We start from the raw sequence: 17,645 nt of genomic DNA, 5'->3' as shown, positions 1-17,645 counted from the left end.
CTTTTGAAATAATTAATCATGTTGAATACTTATCCTGTTATTTACATATGTGATTTGAATGTGATACAATTACTGACTTCATTGCTTTCTTTTTCTTATCTAGCTCAGACTCTATTATTTACTTTAAAATTATATATAAAATCTTTCATATAGATATTTCTGTACTAGTTGCCTGGTCCTATAGGGTAAGGCTTTAATCTAGACCTCAAAGCTTTAGTCTAGACCTGTCAAAACCAGAAAAGCTTTGCACTGGATTTTATTAATACTAAATATAGCATGAATAGTTAAAGTACTGAATATGACTCTCTGTGCAATTTTTTGCAAATATGTTTGTTTTAAGGTACAGTAAATCTTACTCTCTGGACAATTACTTAGGTCTGTCTCACATCATTATATATGTATGTTGAAAAATAATTTACAAAATGTTCTAAAACCAAAAAATCCCATATGACCTTTAAGAGGCTTTGTAGTATTTTGAGTTTGACTGTTAAATTTAGTATCTTTAATATCACAAGTTAAGATAGAAGGGACACAAAACCAGTAAGTACTATTACTTTGTCTTGGAATTTATTATGAAATACTATTGATTCAAACTGAATTTGCATGAATATCCTTTCTGTAATATGAAAGAGTCAGTTATGCATCAGAATATACTAAAGAGTCCCCATAGGCCTATATGGAAGTAGTTTTCTTCCTCTTATTCTGGAAATACGGGATTTCTTCAGAGTGGTTGTTCTGACTTACACTGTCTGCCAGAAAAGAGCAGATTTTCACAACTGAATGTTCATGTAAGTTGTAAGTTGGAGATGGCTGAACAGATAGTCATTTGTTATGCAAGTCACACTGCATATTGGTTATTGTACTTGCACTGGATTTGTATTCCTGCTTTATAGACTTCTCATCAGACAAATCAATTCTTTGCAGATAAAAGATGGTCCAAACCCAGCTGAAGAAGACCTAAGTCCAGCTAAGGGAAATATTACATTCACACCTGGGAGATCAAAGCTGATTTATAATTTAACAGTGCTTGATGATCAGGTAGGAACAAGCTGACTTCATCTTAGGCTTTGATACGTAGAAGGTTAACTGAAGTTCTGGAAAGACTTAGAGTAATAAGTTACAAAAAGGCTTGGCTTAAATAAGGTTAAAAGCAGTTCTATTTGATGAAGTGATGTTAAATTTTGGCTCTCTGGTCTATTATTTTTACTCTTTCCAAGCTCCCTCTTTAATTCTCATCAGTGAATAGTTTTAGTTTATGTGCATATCCTGGCTGAGCAGACATGTTATCTTTGTCACTAAAGAAAGAATATTACACATTGAAGATTCACAGGGAAAAGGCAGATTCAAAAATATTTTTTGTCGTTGTTTGTTTGTGGTTTTTTTTTTTCAAATATGTTTCAGGGTAGAAACATATTTGAAAAAATCCTAAAAATAGATGAGATTCCTGAAACAAACATGCAGTCTTGTGGAAAGCATGAATACTAGGTGATAATTAACATTTTTCTGTTTTCAGATTGGCCAATTGAAAAAAAAAAACAACACACACACAAAAAAACCAAACCAAAACAAAAAAAAAACACAACATAACTCATAGGTTGTGAGGCTTTCTTTTTATCTCAGAGTAAACAAAACATTCTTCTAATTTGCAACTTGTGATTTTCCTTTTTTCTTACCTGCACTTTTCTTTTGTGTTTTTCTTTTCCTTTATAATAAGCTTAAGAGGGAAAACTGAGACATCAAAATAAGTATATATGATACAAAACAACTTAGTAAGAAATTCATAAGAAAACAATAATGGTGAAAGGTGTGTGTCTCAGAAGCGAGCACAGAACTGTAAAGCAGCTTGTTTCCTTTTTACTCTTAGTTATAAAAAATGTCCTTCCACATTTCTACTGATACTCTAGTGTTAAGAGGCTGTGCCAACCTGGGGTGCTGAAGTGTAGAAACATCTCTTTCCAATTCAATGTAATATTTCAGTGACTTACACACAGAAATAAATTATTAGGGTCTTTTCTCTTGGGAGGATGTGATTTTATTTATTTTTATTCTGAGAAATGCTCTCAAACTTCTGTTTCTAAAAGTTTGATCTGTATTTGGTGTGTCTAGTCAACGTCTTTCCACTCTTTGAAGGTCTTTCACAAGTGTATGTGAAAGATGAATTTTGCACAAAAACCTTTATTGATGATGATGATGATAGAGTTCACAAGAATCCAGTAACACTACTGTCAGAACTTAATTTGAGCTTTTAGGATCTGAGTTAGGGAAACCAATGAAACAAGTATTTTTCTGAATTGTGCAGCCTTACAGAAGGTAGGGGACTGCAGTTCTGATTTCCACAGCTCTGCATTTATAGTACTTTTCCTGTGCAGGTTTCCTTTTTAAGTATAATTGCAACTTTAAGAGAAAATTAAAGAGGCAAGGCAGCACTGGAAATCATTTATACTATTATATTCGAAGTTTGACTCATGTATTTATTGGTCAATCATGATGTAATTGAAAGCTCCACAATGCCTTATTTATGTAGGATACTAAGATTTTATCTGCAACTAAAATGGCATGTACGTTCTGACTGTCAAATGCGTATTTTTGTACTGCAAGACAGTATATGAACTAGTGAACTAAAACAAGCGTAAGTTAACATCAATTTTAATAAGATAAAATAGGAAATAGTAGTGTAGGAGAGAGGTGACAGAGAGCTTGCAAATCTCACGCTGGAAAAAAAAAACAAACAACCTGCATCAGTCAATAATATTATGCAAGTTTAAGTGCCACAAGTCAAACAAGGGACAAAATTGGCCTCAGCTACAAAGACAGCGGCGTGCATACCCTTTGTGCCCTGAAACAGGATCTAAGGGTGGCCAATTAACAAATGTGTAAAAAGAGAAGAAATATTGGACCACAAGGAATTCTGAACTTTTTTTGCTCAGTAAACAGAACTACATGGAAAGGATTCATCAGCCCTATAACAAAGCAATGCCATTAGTAACACATAAGCAATTTTGTTGTGGAATTTATCTCAGAAGCAAATAATACTGTTTTTTCTGAGAGTCCACAACAAGAATGAGATGTGAGGATCTTATGTAATATTTAAATATTTCCTTCTAATCTCTCTGTATTAATAAAATAATGATATTTTCCAGTTAAACAGACTTAGCCTATCAAGACTGGGGAATAAAATGTAATAATATAAAGTAAAAAATATTAAATTCTGCAATTCAAGGCTTATAAACCCTTCTTTTTTGTCTGCTGCATCAGTTATTAGAGACTAAAGAGCTAAAACTAAAGTGCAGTTCTAAACAAACCACATGTAGAAATGCCAAAGTCTAATTAATAGATAAGCATCAGCAAGCACATTCTCAGAGCTGTGACTGAAGCTGTGCTGGGAATGTGAGTCTGTCTGAAAGTAGGAACTGTTCTTTTTCCCGTTGAATAGGAACAAAAGGGCCAAGGTAGGTTGTGTTCATATGTTGTTCCTCTGTTCTTTCAGGCATGCATAGATGTAAAATGGTGTTAACATCAGCAAATAAAGATGTCAGACTAAATAACTGTCAGGAACACTTGTGTCCAAGCAGAGCAACTTCCACAAGTTGAGTTTGGATCTCCTCACACTCTCTAGTTGGAAAGATAGAGCTTCATCTGATTCTTGCCTAGTTTTTGTTTGCCCTTTTTTTTTTTTTGTCTTTTCCCACTTTTTCATATTTCCATAGCATAGAAGTATGTCTTAGAAAATGGAAACATTCAATTTTGAGAAGGGATTTTCAAAGTTGCAAGCGAGTTTCTTTTTGCCTGTTTATTTTAATGTGAAAAGGGTTGTAATGTTTATATTATTTCCCTTTATTGCTAAATATACATAACATATTTCTAAGTAAGTGTTCTGCATGTATTTGAAATGGGACTTACACCCTGTTGCTACTATTATTTTTCCAGATACCTGAAAATGATGAATTGTTTGTTGTTCATCTCAGGAGTGTGGAGGGAGGGGCTGAAATCAACACCACAAGGAATTCTGTTCAGATTAATATTAAGAAAAATGACAGCCCTGTGCGATTTGCTCAGAGCACTTACATGGTGCCTGAGGAAGTCGAAATGCTCACAATTCAAGTGATTCGTGGTAAGGATGACAGTGGAAAATTAATTGGACCTGATGAATGTGAAGTCTCCGTCAGTTACACCATCATAACTGGGAATTCAACAGCACACGCGCAGCTCAATTTAGACTTCCTAGATCTTCAGCCAAATACAACTATTGTCTTCACACCTCTAGTTCATGAAGTATATATGAAATTCAAGATCCTTGATGATGCCATACCAGAAATTGCTGAGACCTTCCAAATTATGCTCCTTAAGGACACGTTACAGGGAGATGCTGTTTTGGTTAATCCATCTGTTGTTCACGTCACCATCCAACCAAATGATAAACCCTATGGAGTGCTTTCAATCAACAGTATCCTGTTTACTCAAACTGTTATCATTGATGAAGACCAAATTTCAAGGTACTACAGATCTTCAAACAGTATCTCGTCATGTTAAGGGATTTGTTTGGCACTGTAAAGCATCCTTAGGATTTCACTGACAGTAATTATAAAATCAGTAGTGAAAAATTAATATAGAAATCACCTACTGTGTAATTATTATAAACGATATAGAATTTTCAAGGGAGAAAATGTCTAATTATGCAGAAGTATTTTAATATTTATGAACTATATATGAGAACTGTAAATATTTAATGACATTATCAAAATACTGAAAAACCCTTAATCTAAAAGATGGATCAGTGAAGTTGTGATGCGGCCACACACCCATTCATACAAGTGGAAAATATATTTCAGGCTTCCTTTCCCAGTAAATCTTTGTCTATACTGTATTTAAAGTCAGTCTCTGGTTAAAAAATGGTGGTGAGTGTCTTCTGTGAAGTACTGAATACCCATAGACTTCCAAAAAAGTTAAATACATGTAATTTTACAGATAAATTAAAAACAAATCTCCACACAAATCTTTACAAGCAGAACTAATATCTATACAATATTGCCAGTTTTAGTAAAAATGTCCACTGCTAGCTAGTGATGGTGGTTCATCCCCAGAGAAAGAGGTAATGTATCAACCTATGATTTTATGAACAATTTCTAGTATGTAGAGCCCAGCACTTCAATATTCACTTTTTTTTTTTTTCTTTCTTATACACAGATACAGGAAACGTGACATTTCCATAATCACAAATATTGATAAATTATATTTCAGTGCATAGGCAAATAGTTGAGTCACTTTATTTTAAATAAAATCATTATTTAAACACTCATGCCTGACAATTGTATTTTGATATAGTCCATAAAACAGTGTAGAAATTTAGTTGAGAAAAAGTTTTCTGAAATTTAACATCTTTCCTGAGAAAAAATATAAACATGCCAACTTTCCTCTTCTCAGTATCTTTCTTACTGTAAACAAAATAAATTTTAACTAATGTCTTTAGATATATTACTCATGTCTTTATGTATATTATCTCATGAATAAGCAACCTGAGAAAAGTCTACTTCTGTGGTATGATTTCACAAATTTTAAGTCCTGACTCAAATGTCAGTAGCAGCAGTTAATATCGATTCCACTGAAGTCAGTATAAATCTTCCAGGGAACAGATAGCTAAGTAAACCGATATTAATTATAATTGCATGTTACAGATTTTTATTTTCATTCAAAACCACAGGTTTGAAGGGATCACGATCGTAAGAAATGGTGGAACACATGGAAATGTTTCTGTGACCTGGGTCATAACTCGAAATAGCAGTGATCTGTCACCTGTGACTGCAGACCTTGTTCCAGAGACCGGGGAGATACATTTTGATCAAGGACAGATGCTGGTCACACTTTCACTGACCATTATTGATGATAACATACCAGAAGAAGCAGAGCCCTATCTTCTGAAGCTCTTAGCTCATACAATACAGGGAGGCGCAGAAGTCAGCGAACCATCTGAGGTAAGTTTGATTTCAGAACTTGTTTTGAGGAGGTGATAGATAATAATTAGGGAGTAGGATTAGGATTAGGATCCACCAGTTTTGGTGGATTGGCTAAATTGAAGTAGTTGTGCTTGAGTTTAAGTGAAGCAAGCTGATGTATTCTCAGTATAAAGAGCCACATCCAAAGTCTTTGGCTTAACATATTTTATAAGGCCAGACCTATTTAATGCAGTAGCATTTAGCTTAGAATATTCCCATCATAAATATCATTGCATAACTGCTATCTTGATTGGTTGCTTGCTAAGAGAAGGTTGAGCATTTATTTTCACTTGCTTATTTGCTGTAGGTACTGGAATGTTTTACACAGAGTAACAGCTTCAAGAGGATGGCTTAGTGATTAAGACTAACCTCTGAACTTTTAAATAAGGGGTAATTAGCATTACTGACAATTCTGTGACTCAGGTCCCTACTTTGCTTTTTGAACATATGATTGGAATGAATTTGGTGAATTAAATGATTTTTTCACAGTCTGAAATATATTCAAATTATTCACTTTGGCTGCTGAACCAAAAATCAGTTATTCAAAGCTCATTCTGACATAGATGAGGCATAGCAGGAAAGTTGCTGCTATCAGTGGTGTGCTGCTTGTGCACAAGCAACACTTTGGGGCTGTCAATCTGATTTCTTTCTTGAGTGCCAATTCACTAACGATAAAAATGTATGATGACAGTCAGGACATACTTTCATGAAAACGTGAAAACTGTGGTGTATATTAATTGTAGCATTGAGTAAGTGATGCTGTTTTCTGTTTTGCAGCTTTTGTTTTACATTCAGGACAGCGATGATGTTTATGGCGTAATAAAGTTTTATCCTTTGGAGAATCAGAAGATTGAAAGTAATCCAACAGGACGCTTTTTATCCTTGAGTTTTGTAAGGGAGAAAGGAACAGTTGGAAATGTGCAGTTAGTTTATACTGCACTGTATATTCCAGCTGGAGCTCTGGATCCTGAGAGAGCAAAAGATGGCATTCTAAATATGTCTAGAAACAGCATCCTCCTGTTTCCAGAAGGAAAAACACATCATACTTTGAGTATACCAATAAGAAAAGATGCATTTCTTCAAAATGGTGCTCATTTCCTCATACAGGTATCTCAGCTGTTTTGTTTTTGTTTTTGTTTTTTAGCTTATTTAATATGAGGAATATGATTCAATAATTGATCCTTCCCCTTGACTGTAATTTAAATGACCATTCCTGTAAAAAAAAAAAAAGTGCTTAGCTCTGAAGCAAAGATTTTCTTATTTAAAAAGACATCTTTCATAACTATGCTATAAAGTTTTCTATCCCTAATCATTAGTAATTAAACAAATTTTAAAACTAAAGAGGATTCAGGTACTAATCATGGAATTTATCAAAATGAGATCAGCGTTGTCTGTTGCTTGCCCCTTGAAGCATGTTTCTGCTTGGCCTCTGACTTGGAACGTGAAAAAAATAAGGTTCTTAAAATTAAATTACTGAAGCAGGAAAAATTTCAGAAATGACATGCAAGTAAATGTATCTTGGGCTTGATACAGGTCCTTCTCCAGCAGGTCATCCCCCAGCCTGTACTGATACTTGCGGTTGTTCCTTCCCAAATGCAGGACTCTACACTTGCTCTTGTTAAACCTCATCTGGTTTCTTCCTGCCCAACTCTCCAGCCTGACCAGGTCCCTTCCAACCCCTACAATTCTGTGATACTGTGATCTTTGCTCTTCCAGCTGAACTATTCTAAATTAAAAAGGGTCAAATATACATTATATATTATATGTATATTATATTGCATTTATATATAAATTTGTTAGGAGAACTTACTTTTTTTTTTCCCTGTATAGTTTTCTTCACTTTTTTCTTTCCTTTTTTTTTTCTATCTCAATTTGTAAAAGATAACTTTTATCATCGTTGAAGGTGTTGATGTTATATCCATGAATTTCAAATTTGCCAGGTTTTATATTTTCCTTATAGTCTACCAAAGACGTTGTAATCACTTCTAAGACCTTTGAAAGATTTCCTCCCTCCACATCCTTCTCCCTACATTCTCTTACAGGAGGAATAATGAGAACAAAAAGTTTTGCCAGAATTATATTGTTTATCTAATATGCAATTTTATTTATTTATTTATTTATGGCATTCACAGTTAGGTTAGGAATTGCCTTCTGAAATACTAGAACACGTTAGTATGTTTTATGATTGCAAGAGGTTTGAGAGATCCACAAAATTCTTAAATGTCTAATTCCATGTATTCAATGTTTTTTTTTTTTTTTTTTTTTTTGTCCTTTGACTGTAGTCAAGACACACATCTGATAAATATTTCAGAATGTTCAGTCATTCCAAGCACTTTGCCTGGATTTTCAAACTGTAGATTCCAATCTGTTTTTTTTTTTTTCTGTACTTTCTCCATGAACTATAAATAAAATCTTTGTTTGAAGAAATTAAATCAGAGGAGCTTTCCAGCTCAAATAATTAATTTAGAAACTCATAGAGAAGGAAAACACCACTATTTATCACTGTGACAATCCTTCTGCATCGTGAATAAATGATAATCTCAGTGAACATGTTTAGAATGAGTTGTACTTAGGCAAAATAAAGAATTGACTCAGGAATCAGCAGAGAAGCAAATGAAACTGTAGGATGAATAAAGGTACAGGAGATAATGTTAATGTGAGATATATTCCTTAGTGACACCTTCAATTAAATAACGTGCTGTAATCAGAGATGCGGTTTTTGGTATAGCTAGGAAGATTAACTCTGAAAATTAAGCTCATAAACTAATTGTTATTGTTCAAATAACTATATATTTTTTTCTCTTTGTACTGGTTTCCTTTAAAAGGTACTAAAGGAAACATTGCAGAAAGAGTAAAATCTCTGTTCTTTATTGATTATTACTTTATTCCAAAGGTACCATACAGGATCCAAATACAGCATACACTTTAAATAGAGCAAATTGTTTTGGCTGTGTAGTATTTCAGAAAGTTTACTGAGCTAATAACCGCACAATGGTGCACTTTCATCCTGTTAATTGCAGAATCGGGGCCTATGCTAGGAGAAAGCTCAGAAAAGAGGAGAAACAAACAGTGCCATCATCTGTTCTTCAGACTTTTGATAACAAGTTGGAATGGTTGAGAATCAGTTACTAAATACAGTATTTGTAAAACATTTCCATCTATCATCAGATAAATGTTCATGCATATTTCTGGGTGTTACTCAAGCAGTTGTGGAACAAAATATGATACAGCCCACATATTTATAGAGTTTGGTTTCAAGAACTGTAAGACTTTAAAAATCATCTTTTGAAATGGTGAACCATGATTACTATATGAATTTAAGAAAGGCCACTATTTTATCCCCAAAAAATAAAGCTTTACTCTATGATAACACCTGATAACTCCAAGAAAAAATGTCAGTGGGAGTTTATGCCCCAGTGAAATGTTCACAGAAATATATGCAAATCTGTTATGGAAACATTTATTGTAATGATGCATGTAGACAGAATCACATGGAATAAATAATATTTAAAGGAAATAATTAAACAGGCAAGTTCTGCTTTCCTTGGTGTGTCACTACTGGTGCTGGGCTTAGCGAGTGATGCTTCCCTTTTAAAGAAAAGGATGAAAAAAAATCTATTTCCTCTTAGTATCTATAATCTATCAGAAATGCAGTGACAAGTAAAATACAGTTTTGAAATACTGTACTGAATTTAAATTCTTAATGTGGCTCTGGTAGTTCTTAGATAGAGAATTCCTTAAAATTTTGTGGAGAGGAAAGAAAAGTGGATTATTATTTGGCTGTTTGATCAAGGGCTGTAAATTATTATGACTTCAGTGATTTCCCTAGATTTTTATCAATGCAAGACACAAAAAATGATGTTAGACAATTGCCTATGCTGCTCATCAATGACTGTTGTTAATAGCTCTAGTAATGTATCAGCTGATCTGGAACAGAGTCTCTCTCTCTGGCTTGATCTGTGTTTAATTACATACACTAACATGATTTGTCTGGGAGGTGTACCATTCTGCTGACAGCTCAACAATATCCACTTAATTTCTTTGACATGTCTACTTACAAATTTTTATAACAGCAGTGCTATCAGTAGGAAGAATTTGCTCTGGAGATGTATACTTCCTTTATATGAAAATTACTCTGAAATGTCAGAACTGTTCTGACTTGGTGCTGAGGCTTCTTATTTCTCACTTTTCTTTTACTTTTTCCTACAGCTGGAAGGAGTTGAACTGGTGAATAGAATTCCTCTAGTCCCATCTGTGAGTCCTAGATTAGGCGAAATTCGAAATATTTCTTTGAGGATTACTCCAGATATTGCAAATGGAGAAATAGGCTTTATTAGCAATCTACCGATTATTCTTTCTGAACCAGAAGATTCCCCTGCTACGCTGGTAAGTAAGCCTTTTTATATTGTCTTTTGCTATGGAAAACTTATTTGGAGAAGGTGGAGTTTGCTGTATTCAGTGTAGCATTTGACAATTAATGTGAGGAAAAGCCTTCCTGTAAGTTCTGTCTTATCCTAAATATTCTCTTCTTTAAAAAAAAAAAAAAATGCTCTGAAATAATCTGTTACTGATTTCCAGAGAACTGAGATTGGTCTTTGCTTTCTGTGTAAGTATCTAAAACCAGTTAGCCCTTGATGCTCACACAGAGCAAAAGATACTGCAGTTAGTCTCTCTCACCAATTGCGAGCATAGTCATGTAAAGTAGGACTGAGACAAATCCTGAATAAGATAGATCATTTCCCATTCTCAAATTAGAACTGGCCAAACTTTTGTTTTTATTATTATTTATTCAAATAGTAATTTGCAAGGGAGTAATCGGTTTTGCATCTACTTTTGCAAGTCACAACAAATTAATGTGTTTCACAGGTTTCCATTGCATTGCATCGAGATGGGACTGATGGTCAAGCAACTGTGTTCTGGAGTTTGAAACCCTCTGGTCCCAATCAAAAGGCGGTAACACAGGATGATATAAGTCCTTTTAACGGCTCCGTGGTTTTCTTATCTGGACAAAGTGATACCACAATTAACATCACCATTAAAGCTGATGATGTACCTGAAATGAACGAAACTGTGTTATTAACTTTGGACAGGTATTGTACCCTATTCTCTATTCATATGTATCAGCTGCAGTACTCGATTTATGCATAACAGATTAGCACAGTGTTAATTACATGGTATTGCTTGCATTGTGTTGATATGTGTCTGAAGAAATAGTGGGCCCTTGTTTCAGACTGTGTATGGGTTCTTTGAGTGGAGATCAATGTAAGAAACCATTTTGCATTTATTATCTAATGACTTAACTGTTTATATTTTCATGAAAATTCTGTATGCTATTTAGAAAGTTCTTTCAGTTTTGATCTTTTTTATAGCTCTTGGTTTTAACACTTTTTTTTTTTCGGAAAAATAATATTTAGTAAGATAATGGGAAAAACTAAAGTGAGAACTAAAAAGCAATGCAGAACTTTTTCTGTCAGAAAAAACATTTATAACTTGGGTGTCACTGTAGAATTAGACTTGCAGTTTATTTGTTTGATCTGCATGTTCAATATTCCTTGATAATTAGATACTTCTGTCAGCTCATAGCCCCCAGAATATCCCAGTGTGACTATTATTGCAGTCTTCTGCTAATGAGAATGCAGTGGGGTTTCTGAAGCACAGTGTTCTGGTCTCCCTTCTCATCTAGTGGAGGATTTTAGGATAACAGGCTGTAAGGGCCCTCAGGTGATACTATTATCTGCATGTGAACACTGTTCAGAAAACTTAAATTAGTTTATAATCAGGAGTCTTTTCCCTCTTTGAGTTACTAACAAGAGTGTCTTGGCTATATCGTCTGTCCTGCTTCCCACAGCTCAGTTACATAAGTAAATACAGAAATACCACCACACGTGCTCTTGTATTACCTCCTATTTGTCTAAGGTACATTTTCCACTTTTACTGAAAACATACTACAGTGGTCTGCCAGCACCAGCTTCCACACTGAACATCTACTACTTACATAGTCCTTACCTTATGCAGAAGAAGTATTTTTATTCTGTACAGGAAGCGTAGGCTAGCTCTTAGATATCCACAACAGATATCCACAGTGATTCCACATTAGCAAACAATAGGCAAGAAGCTCCTCACGCTGTTGTTGATCACTAGAAGATCCCATTTCAGAAAACATGGTTTTCGAACATCTTTATGGCACACAGGGAAGATGTTATTCCTTTGCGGGATTGGCTTGCTTGATTAAAAGGTGGCTGGTTAATGCATGTAGTTCAGAACTAGTTATTTTATTCTACCTTGGCTACTCATTACATTAAAAAGGCAATCCTTTTCAGAATAAAAACAGAGACTATTGCAAGCAGTTCTCCGCTTTCTTTCTGTGGGAGAAACTGGTTTGTCTCAAGGAATTTTTTTAGAGTCTCTGGCACAAAGGGGGAAACTAGGATTAGAAATGATGGTTCAAGTTTTGAGTGTAAGGTGGCCAAGAATGCAGAGTGGTATTGAGGTAAACAAGTAAGTAGATAGAAGTAAGCAGCATGAAAGGGTAACTTTTTTGATTCACGTGTGTGAAAGTACAGTTTTCTGCCATTTATCCTGAGTTACAACTGTAGGCTATACCTTGAAAATGGTGGCTGCAACAGGGATTGAACTGGCAGCTGAACAAATACAACCAGTGTTCTGCTTTTGCTGTGTATGGTGCAAGCCGTAGGCTCTGTTGATCATGAAGTGGATGGTGAAAAGTGTGCCAACAGTAAGCAGCTTTCCCACACTTGGCAGGGTCAGAGAGTGAACCGAGGAACAGGTGGTCTGTCCTGGAAAAAGAAGTAAGCAAGGAGGAGATAGAATCTGAACTTTTCTCTAGACCTTGGTAGCATCCCTCACTTCAACTAATTAGCAGAAGCCAAGAATGAAATGACTGCAGAGATCATCCTTTCAGTACTAGACATGACTCTTCAAATTAGGGTTGAAGGATACTGGCAGGGTTACGTGTACGCCCGTGCTATTGCTTTCAGCCTGGTTGGTATTTTGTGGACAAATAGAAGATTTCAGTTTCCGAGGCTGGCAGCCAGCACCTCACAGCAGTAGTGAATGAGCATGAAAACAAAGATGCACTGTGCTGTAGATGTGCTTGTACTGTTCCGTAAATTGTAGCATAAGTCAGCGAGAAAAGAAAGCATGTAAGAACTTTAATGAAACTACAGACATAGACATATGTTCATAAGCATTCAATGTATTGCAATTATTAATAGCACGGGTAAAATAATCAAAATAATTAGTTCTAACAAGGATGTATTATTTACGGCTTAGTGGTATTGTCAAGGCAGTTCAATTTTAAATAAGCTTTAAGTGCATCCATAACTATATTTTTTCCAAGCCATTAAAAACAATGTTATCCTTTCTTGCTTTATGCTCTCTATACTTAGACCACAGATATTAAAACTAGCTCTGAATTTTGTCCACAAACTGGAGGAAAATGTATAACATGAAAAATATGATTCCAAAGAACACAGATGAGTAATGATGAGTAATGAAGGAGCAAGAGAGTCTTGTATCTGCTGAAGCTTCTTTATATTTTCTTTTTTTAGGAGCAGATTCAGGTTGAATGCCTGCCCTATCTGAATAGGCCTGAATTGAGACCAAGCATAAATAAAACCAGATGTCTGTAGTGAAATCTATGTGAGAAAGGAAAGACCTTGGTCTTCTTGATGAATGTAGGTGGAACAGGCCATGGAAATTGTGTGTGTGCTTTGTGAGAGCATATATGCATACTAGGGCTGTTCATTTTACCTGGTAAGCACAAACAGAAATCAGTTTTTTTTAAATCTGATTGCTGTTTTTTCCTTCTACACAACGTAATCTCTCACTGGCAGTTATCAGCCCCCCAGTTAAGGTGCAGACAGCTATCAGTTTGGCACCTGGCACAACCAGAGGGCCAGAACCTGCAGGGTATGTGGGCTGGGGACGTGGCCTGTGTTTGTGCTCATGAGTGAGTGGTGGTGAGACTGAGAACTTGGAGACTTTGGGATCTGGGGATAAATCACTTTTATTTTGTGGAAGTGATAATCAACAAACAGACAACTGTTTAGGCAGTCCTTATGCTCCAGCATTTTTTGAGTCTTAACTCATGGAAGTTAGGATGCCAGAACAGATCCATATGCATATGTTACGACATAAATCTCATTTACTATATATAATAAACTGAAGCAACGTTATTTGAAGATTTTTATTGTTCTAGTGATTTCTGTGATGGGATACAGATTTCCATAGGCTGATATTCTGTCATCAGTTTATGTGGAAAATGATTAGACCTATGAGTTATGAAGTAATTTTTTGAAAATTACAAATGTAAAATACAGACTTGACTATTTCACTGTGAAATATCTGGCAGTTTTTAAACATTTTTGGGTTTTAGAGGTTGCTACATGTCAAAAAGTTAGAAAAGCATAGGAGGGCCATTTAAATCACTGTGTAGTGTTGATGGACAGGGCTTAAGGGTTTATGTGTTGTGGGTTACTCACTGCCATACTGCTTAATGGAGCTAGGATTTTCTCCTTACTTGGTAATTCCCTTTGGTTAGTGTCTGTTTCAAAACCATATCTATCTTACTTATGTAAATTTTCATAGAATCACAGAATAGCTTGGGTTGGAAGGGACCTTAAAGATCATCAGTTTCCAACCCCAGTGCCATGGGCAGGGATGCCACCCATTAGATCAGGTCGGCCCACAGCCTAGTCCAACCTGGCCTTGAAAACCTCCAGGGATGCCTCAAGGGTTTGATCAGACTGCGTTTTAACGGGGAAAAAGTCATTTGAAAATAGTAGAATGTTGAAATGAGTGCGCTGGACACCTACTGCTTGTTTTCATTACTTCTCAAAATAACAACATATCTCTCCTGCTATGACTCAGAAAAATTAAAATAGCCTCAAAAATCAAATAAATGATGGATTAAACCTGGAGAGAAGGTGTTTCCTCTGATGAGAGGCACTATGGAAAGTCTAATGTGGCAAATCCTACTTTAATGCAGTTCTTTAGAGCTAGAGCCTGCCTCTAATTAAATCAGTAGATAATCCTGAAAAAATTGAAGAGGGGGTGAACACTGAATGCAAGCAAATTGAGTAATGTTCCACAAGCAATTTCACTTCCCCCTTTTTGAGATACCCTGATAGAAAAGAAAGTCTTTTAGAGAAGTGTGGTTTAATAATGACAGCCATGTAGATTCACAGTGGAAATTAAGTTTCTCATGTGTCTTTCAGAACACTCAGGTTCTGCAGAAATTCCAGATTTTGTCAAAAGTTATTAACTTCAAAGCTATTTTTCATTTATTTATTTAATTATTTTGTGGTTCTAGTTAGTTCTTAACATTGAAATTCTCATGGTACCTTAAACTTAGTCAAAACTCTAATTTCTCCTATTTTCTTGTACTGCATGTTTAAAAAAGTGTAAGAAACATTTTGAAGCTCCTGTCAGTTGTCCTAATTCATCTGTAGTTCTTGCTACATAATAATTATGATTTTTTTTACTGAAAGAATTTCCCTAATGATCAGTCATTTCACATTAGTCTTGTTGTATAAGAAATGCTTTACACACTTTGAGGTTGTATTTCTTTTGGCAGCATCATAAGCATTGCCAGGGTTTACTGTCTGTGACGATATGAAACTTCATGTCCATACATAGCCATTTTACAGGAAAAAATAAGCTGAGGATAAAAACAGGGAAGTGGCTTTCCCAGTGATTGGTATCACCTTATTCCTGGTCAAGAGTTCTTTTCACTAGCTGGAGGAGCTGCTGGCCACGGTTAAGCCACCATGTCAAAGCAGCTGTTTTAACTTTTATTGCTGCTTCTGAATAGCCCTCTTTGTCCTGTTTCCATACTGCTGTCAGAGGAACACCTAAAGAGCTGGTTTCACATACCACGAGGAGTGAAACGGGACTGAACTGGACCCGTGTAGTGTCAGGCAGTCTGGGAGCATCTCCTCCGTGGTGTAAGGGTGGTATATGAACGCCCCTCTGTTCTTCGAGGTTGGAAGTGCACGTGGCAGGGGATGGGGCTGGTGTCCTGGCAGCTCTCTGGTGGCACGGACCCTGTGTCCAGCCCCGTAGCTCCTCCGGGTCGATCTGAGCTGGCTGCTGGAAGTATTATGCAGCTATTTGCTGAACGCTTCACCTTGCCTGGTTTAGCCCTGTATGGACTTAGGTTTAGCACATGAAGAGTACACTGAACCGAAAAGCAAGCATTTGGATTAAAAGGATAAAAGTTTGCAGGATGTGAGTATGATAATTGCATTACAATGTAATTGTTCAAAACAATAGAATTGGGATTTTTTTTTTTTATTATTCCTAGAAAAAAGTAAACCTGTGAGAATACTTTACAACAAACATTTTGGATTTAAATTTAAAATGTACTTTCCTAATTTATCTTTGTTCTCTTAATTCTTCTTTTTTTTTTCAATACTATTTTTTAAAAATTTCTTGTTAGGGATATGCATTCTATGTTATGAAAAGTTACATGTATATGCCTTAGAGTATAGATATAAAGAATACTACTGAGTGCACCATTCTTCGAATCACAGAATGGCTCAGGTTGGAAGGGACCTTAAAGATCATCCACTTCCAACCCCTCTGCCATGGGCAGGGATGGCACCTACTAGATCAGGTTGGCCACAGCCTCATCCAACCTGGTCTTGAATACCTCCAGGGATGGGGCAGCCACAGCTTCGTTCATTCATTGTTTGCTTAACAGCATCTTGGAGCTGGAAACCTAAACCTAGCTGCTTCTATTAAGTTTCTGCATAGGATGTTTTATGACTTTTTGGAGAAGTAACTAACATTACTGTGCCAGGGCAGTGATAGCGGTCTGACCACTCATGATATCAGCCAGAGAAAAAAAATGACCAGATAATAAATAAATAAACAAACAAACAAACAAATAAGTAAATAAATAAAAGGATCCAGGTGTTCAAGATGGGGTTTGTATGGAGAAACCACCTGAACAATGTTCTTTTTTACCAGTTGATGGACTGAATTTTACTGGTTGCTTCCTGACCTGAAAGCTGTCTAGGTTTAATACATATCAAAAGCTCACTTGATATAGTGATTCATTTTTATTTTCTGTTGTAAATTATTTTACTAACAGCTTAGCGCTATAATTAAATTTTAGCATTACCAACTCTGGAATCTTCTCCTTGATCTTTTCATTGTGTTAATATTTTGCTGTTTTTTGAATGCTTTTGCATGTTTCTGAGGGAAGGGAGAATGTCTCAATATATACCTAGCTTCAGTGAATATCAATAACAAATTTCAATTAATTCAGACTTCCTATTCGAAAGAACGTCTGTGAATGTATTTACTTCTCAGAATTTAGAGTGAACTCTTGTCTGTATTGAATTCCAAATTTAAATTATTTTTGAGATTAGTGGAGCCCAATTATCACCTTACAAACACTGTTTTAATCTGTTTTTGGTGCTTTGATAGACGATACAGTTTTTGTATTTAATGTATTTTTGATTAAGAAAGCCAAAATACATGATTACTATTGCAGAATAATGCTGCCCTTTTGACTGACTTCATGTGGCAGTTTTGTTATAAATGCTTGGTTGAAACTTGATTTAATTTTTTAACCTTTTGATTAGCAAATACCTTTTCCTTTCCCCTTTTTCTTTTCTTTTTTTT

General features: G+C 35.4%; 1 protein-coding gene across 1 annotated transcript in view; it reads left to right on the top strand.

Annotated features, from left to right (window-relative positions):
* Positions 1 to 17,645, top strand: part of LOC310891530 (adhesion G-protein coupled receptor V1-like) — a gene marked incomplete at its 5' end in the record, with an annotated part of 74,354 nt that overhangs the window by 943 nt on the left and 55,766 nt on the right. The window contains 6 exons of the mRNA XM_083853799.1: positions 925 to 1,038; positions 3,928 to 4,493; positions 5,699 to 5,969; positions 6,768 to 7,097; positions 10,200 to 10,376; positions 10,857 to 11,080. Of these exons, the coding sequence (XP_083709925.1) occupies positions 925 to 1,038; positions 3,928 to 4,493; positions 5,699 to 5,969; positions 6,768 to 7,097; positions 10,200 to 10,376; positions 10,857 to 11,080 (1,682 nt within the window). The remainder of the gene's footprint in view (positions 1 to 924; positions 1,039 to 3,927; positions 4,494 to 5,698; positions 5,970 to 6,767; positions 7,098 to 10,199; positions 10,377 to 10,856; positions 11,081 to 17,645) is intronic.

This window comes from Anser anser, assembly GCF_964211835.1.
Source record: "Anser anser genome assembly, contig: HAP1_SCAFFOLD_159, whole genome shotgun sequence".
NCBI lineage: Eukaryota > Metazoa > Chordata > Aves > Anseriformes > Anatidae > Anser > Anser anser.
Note: the sequence above shows the minus strand (reverse complement) of the source record. Positions and strands in the feature narration are given on the sequence as shown.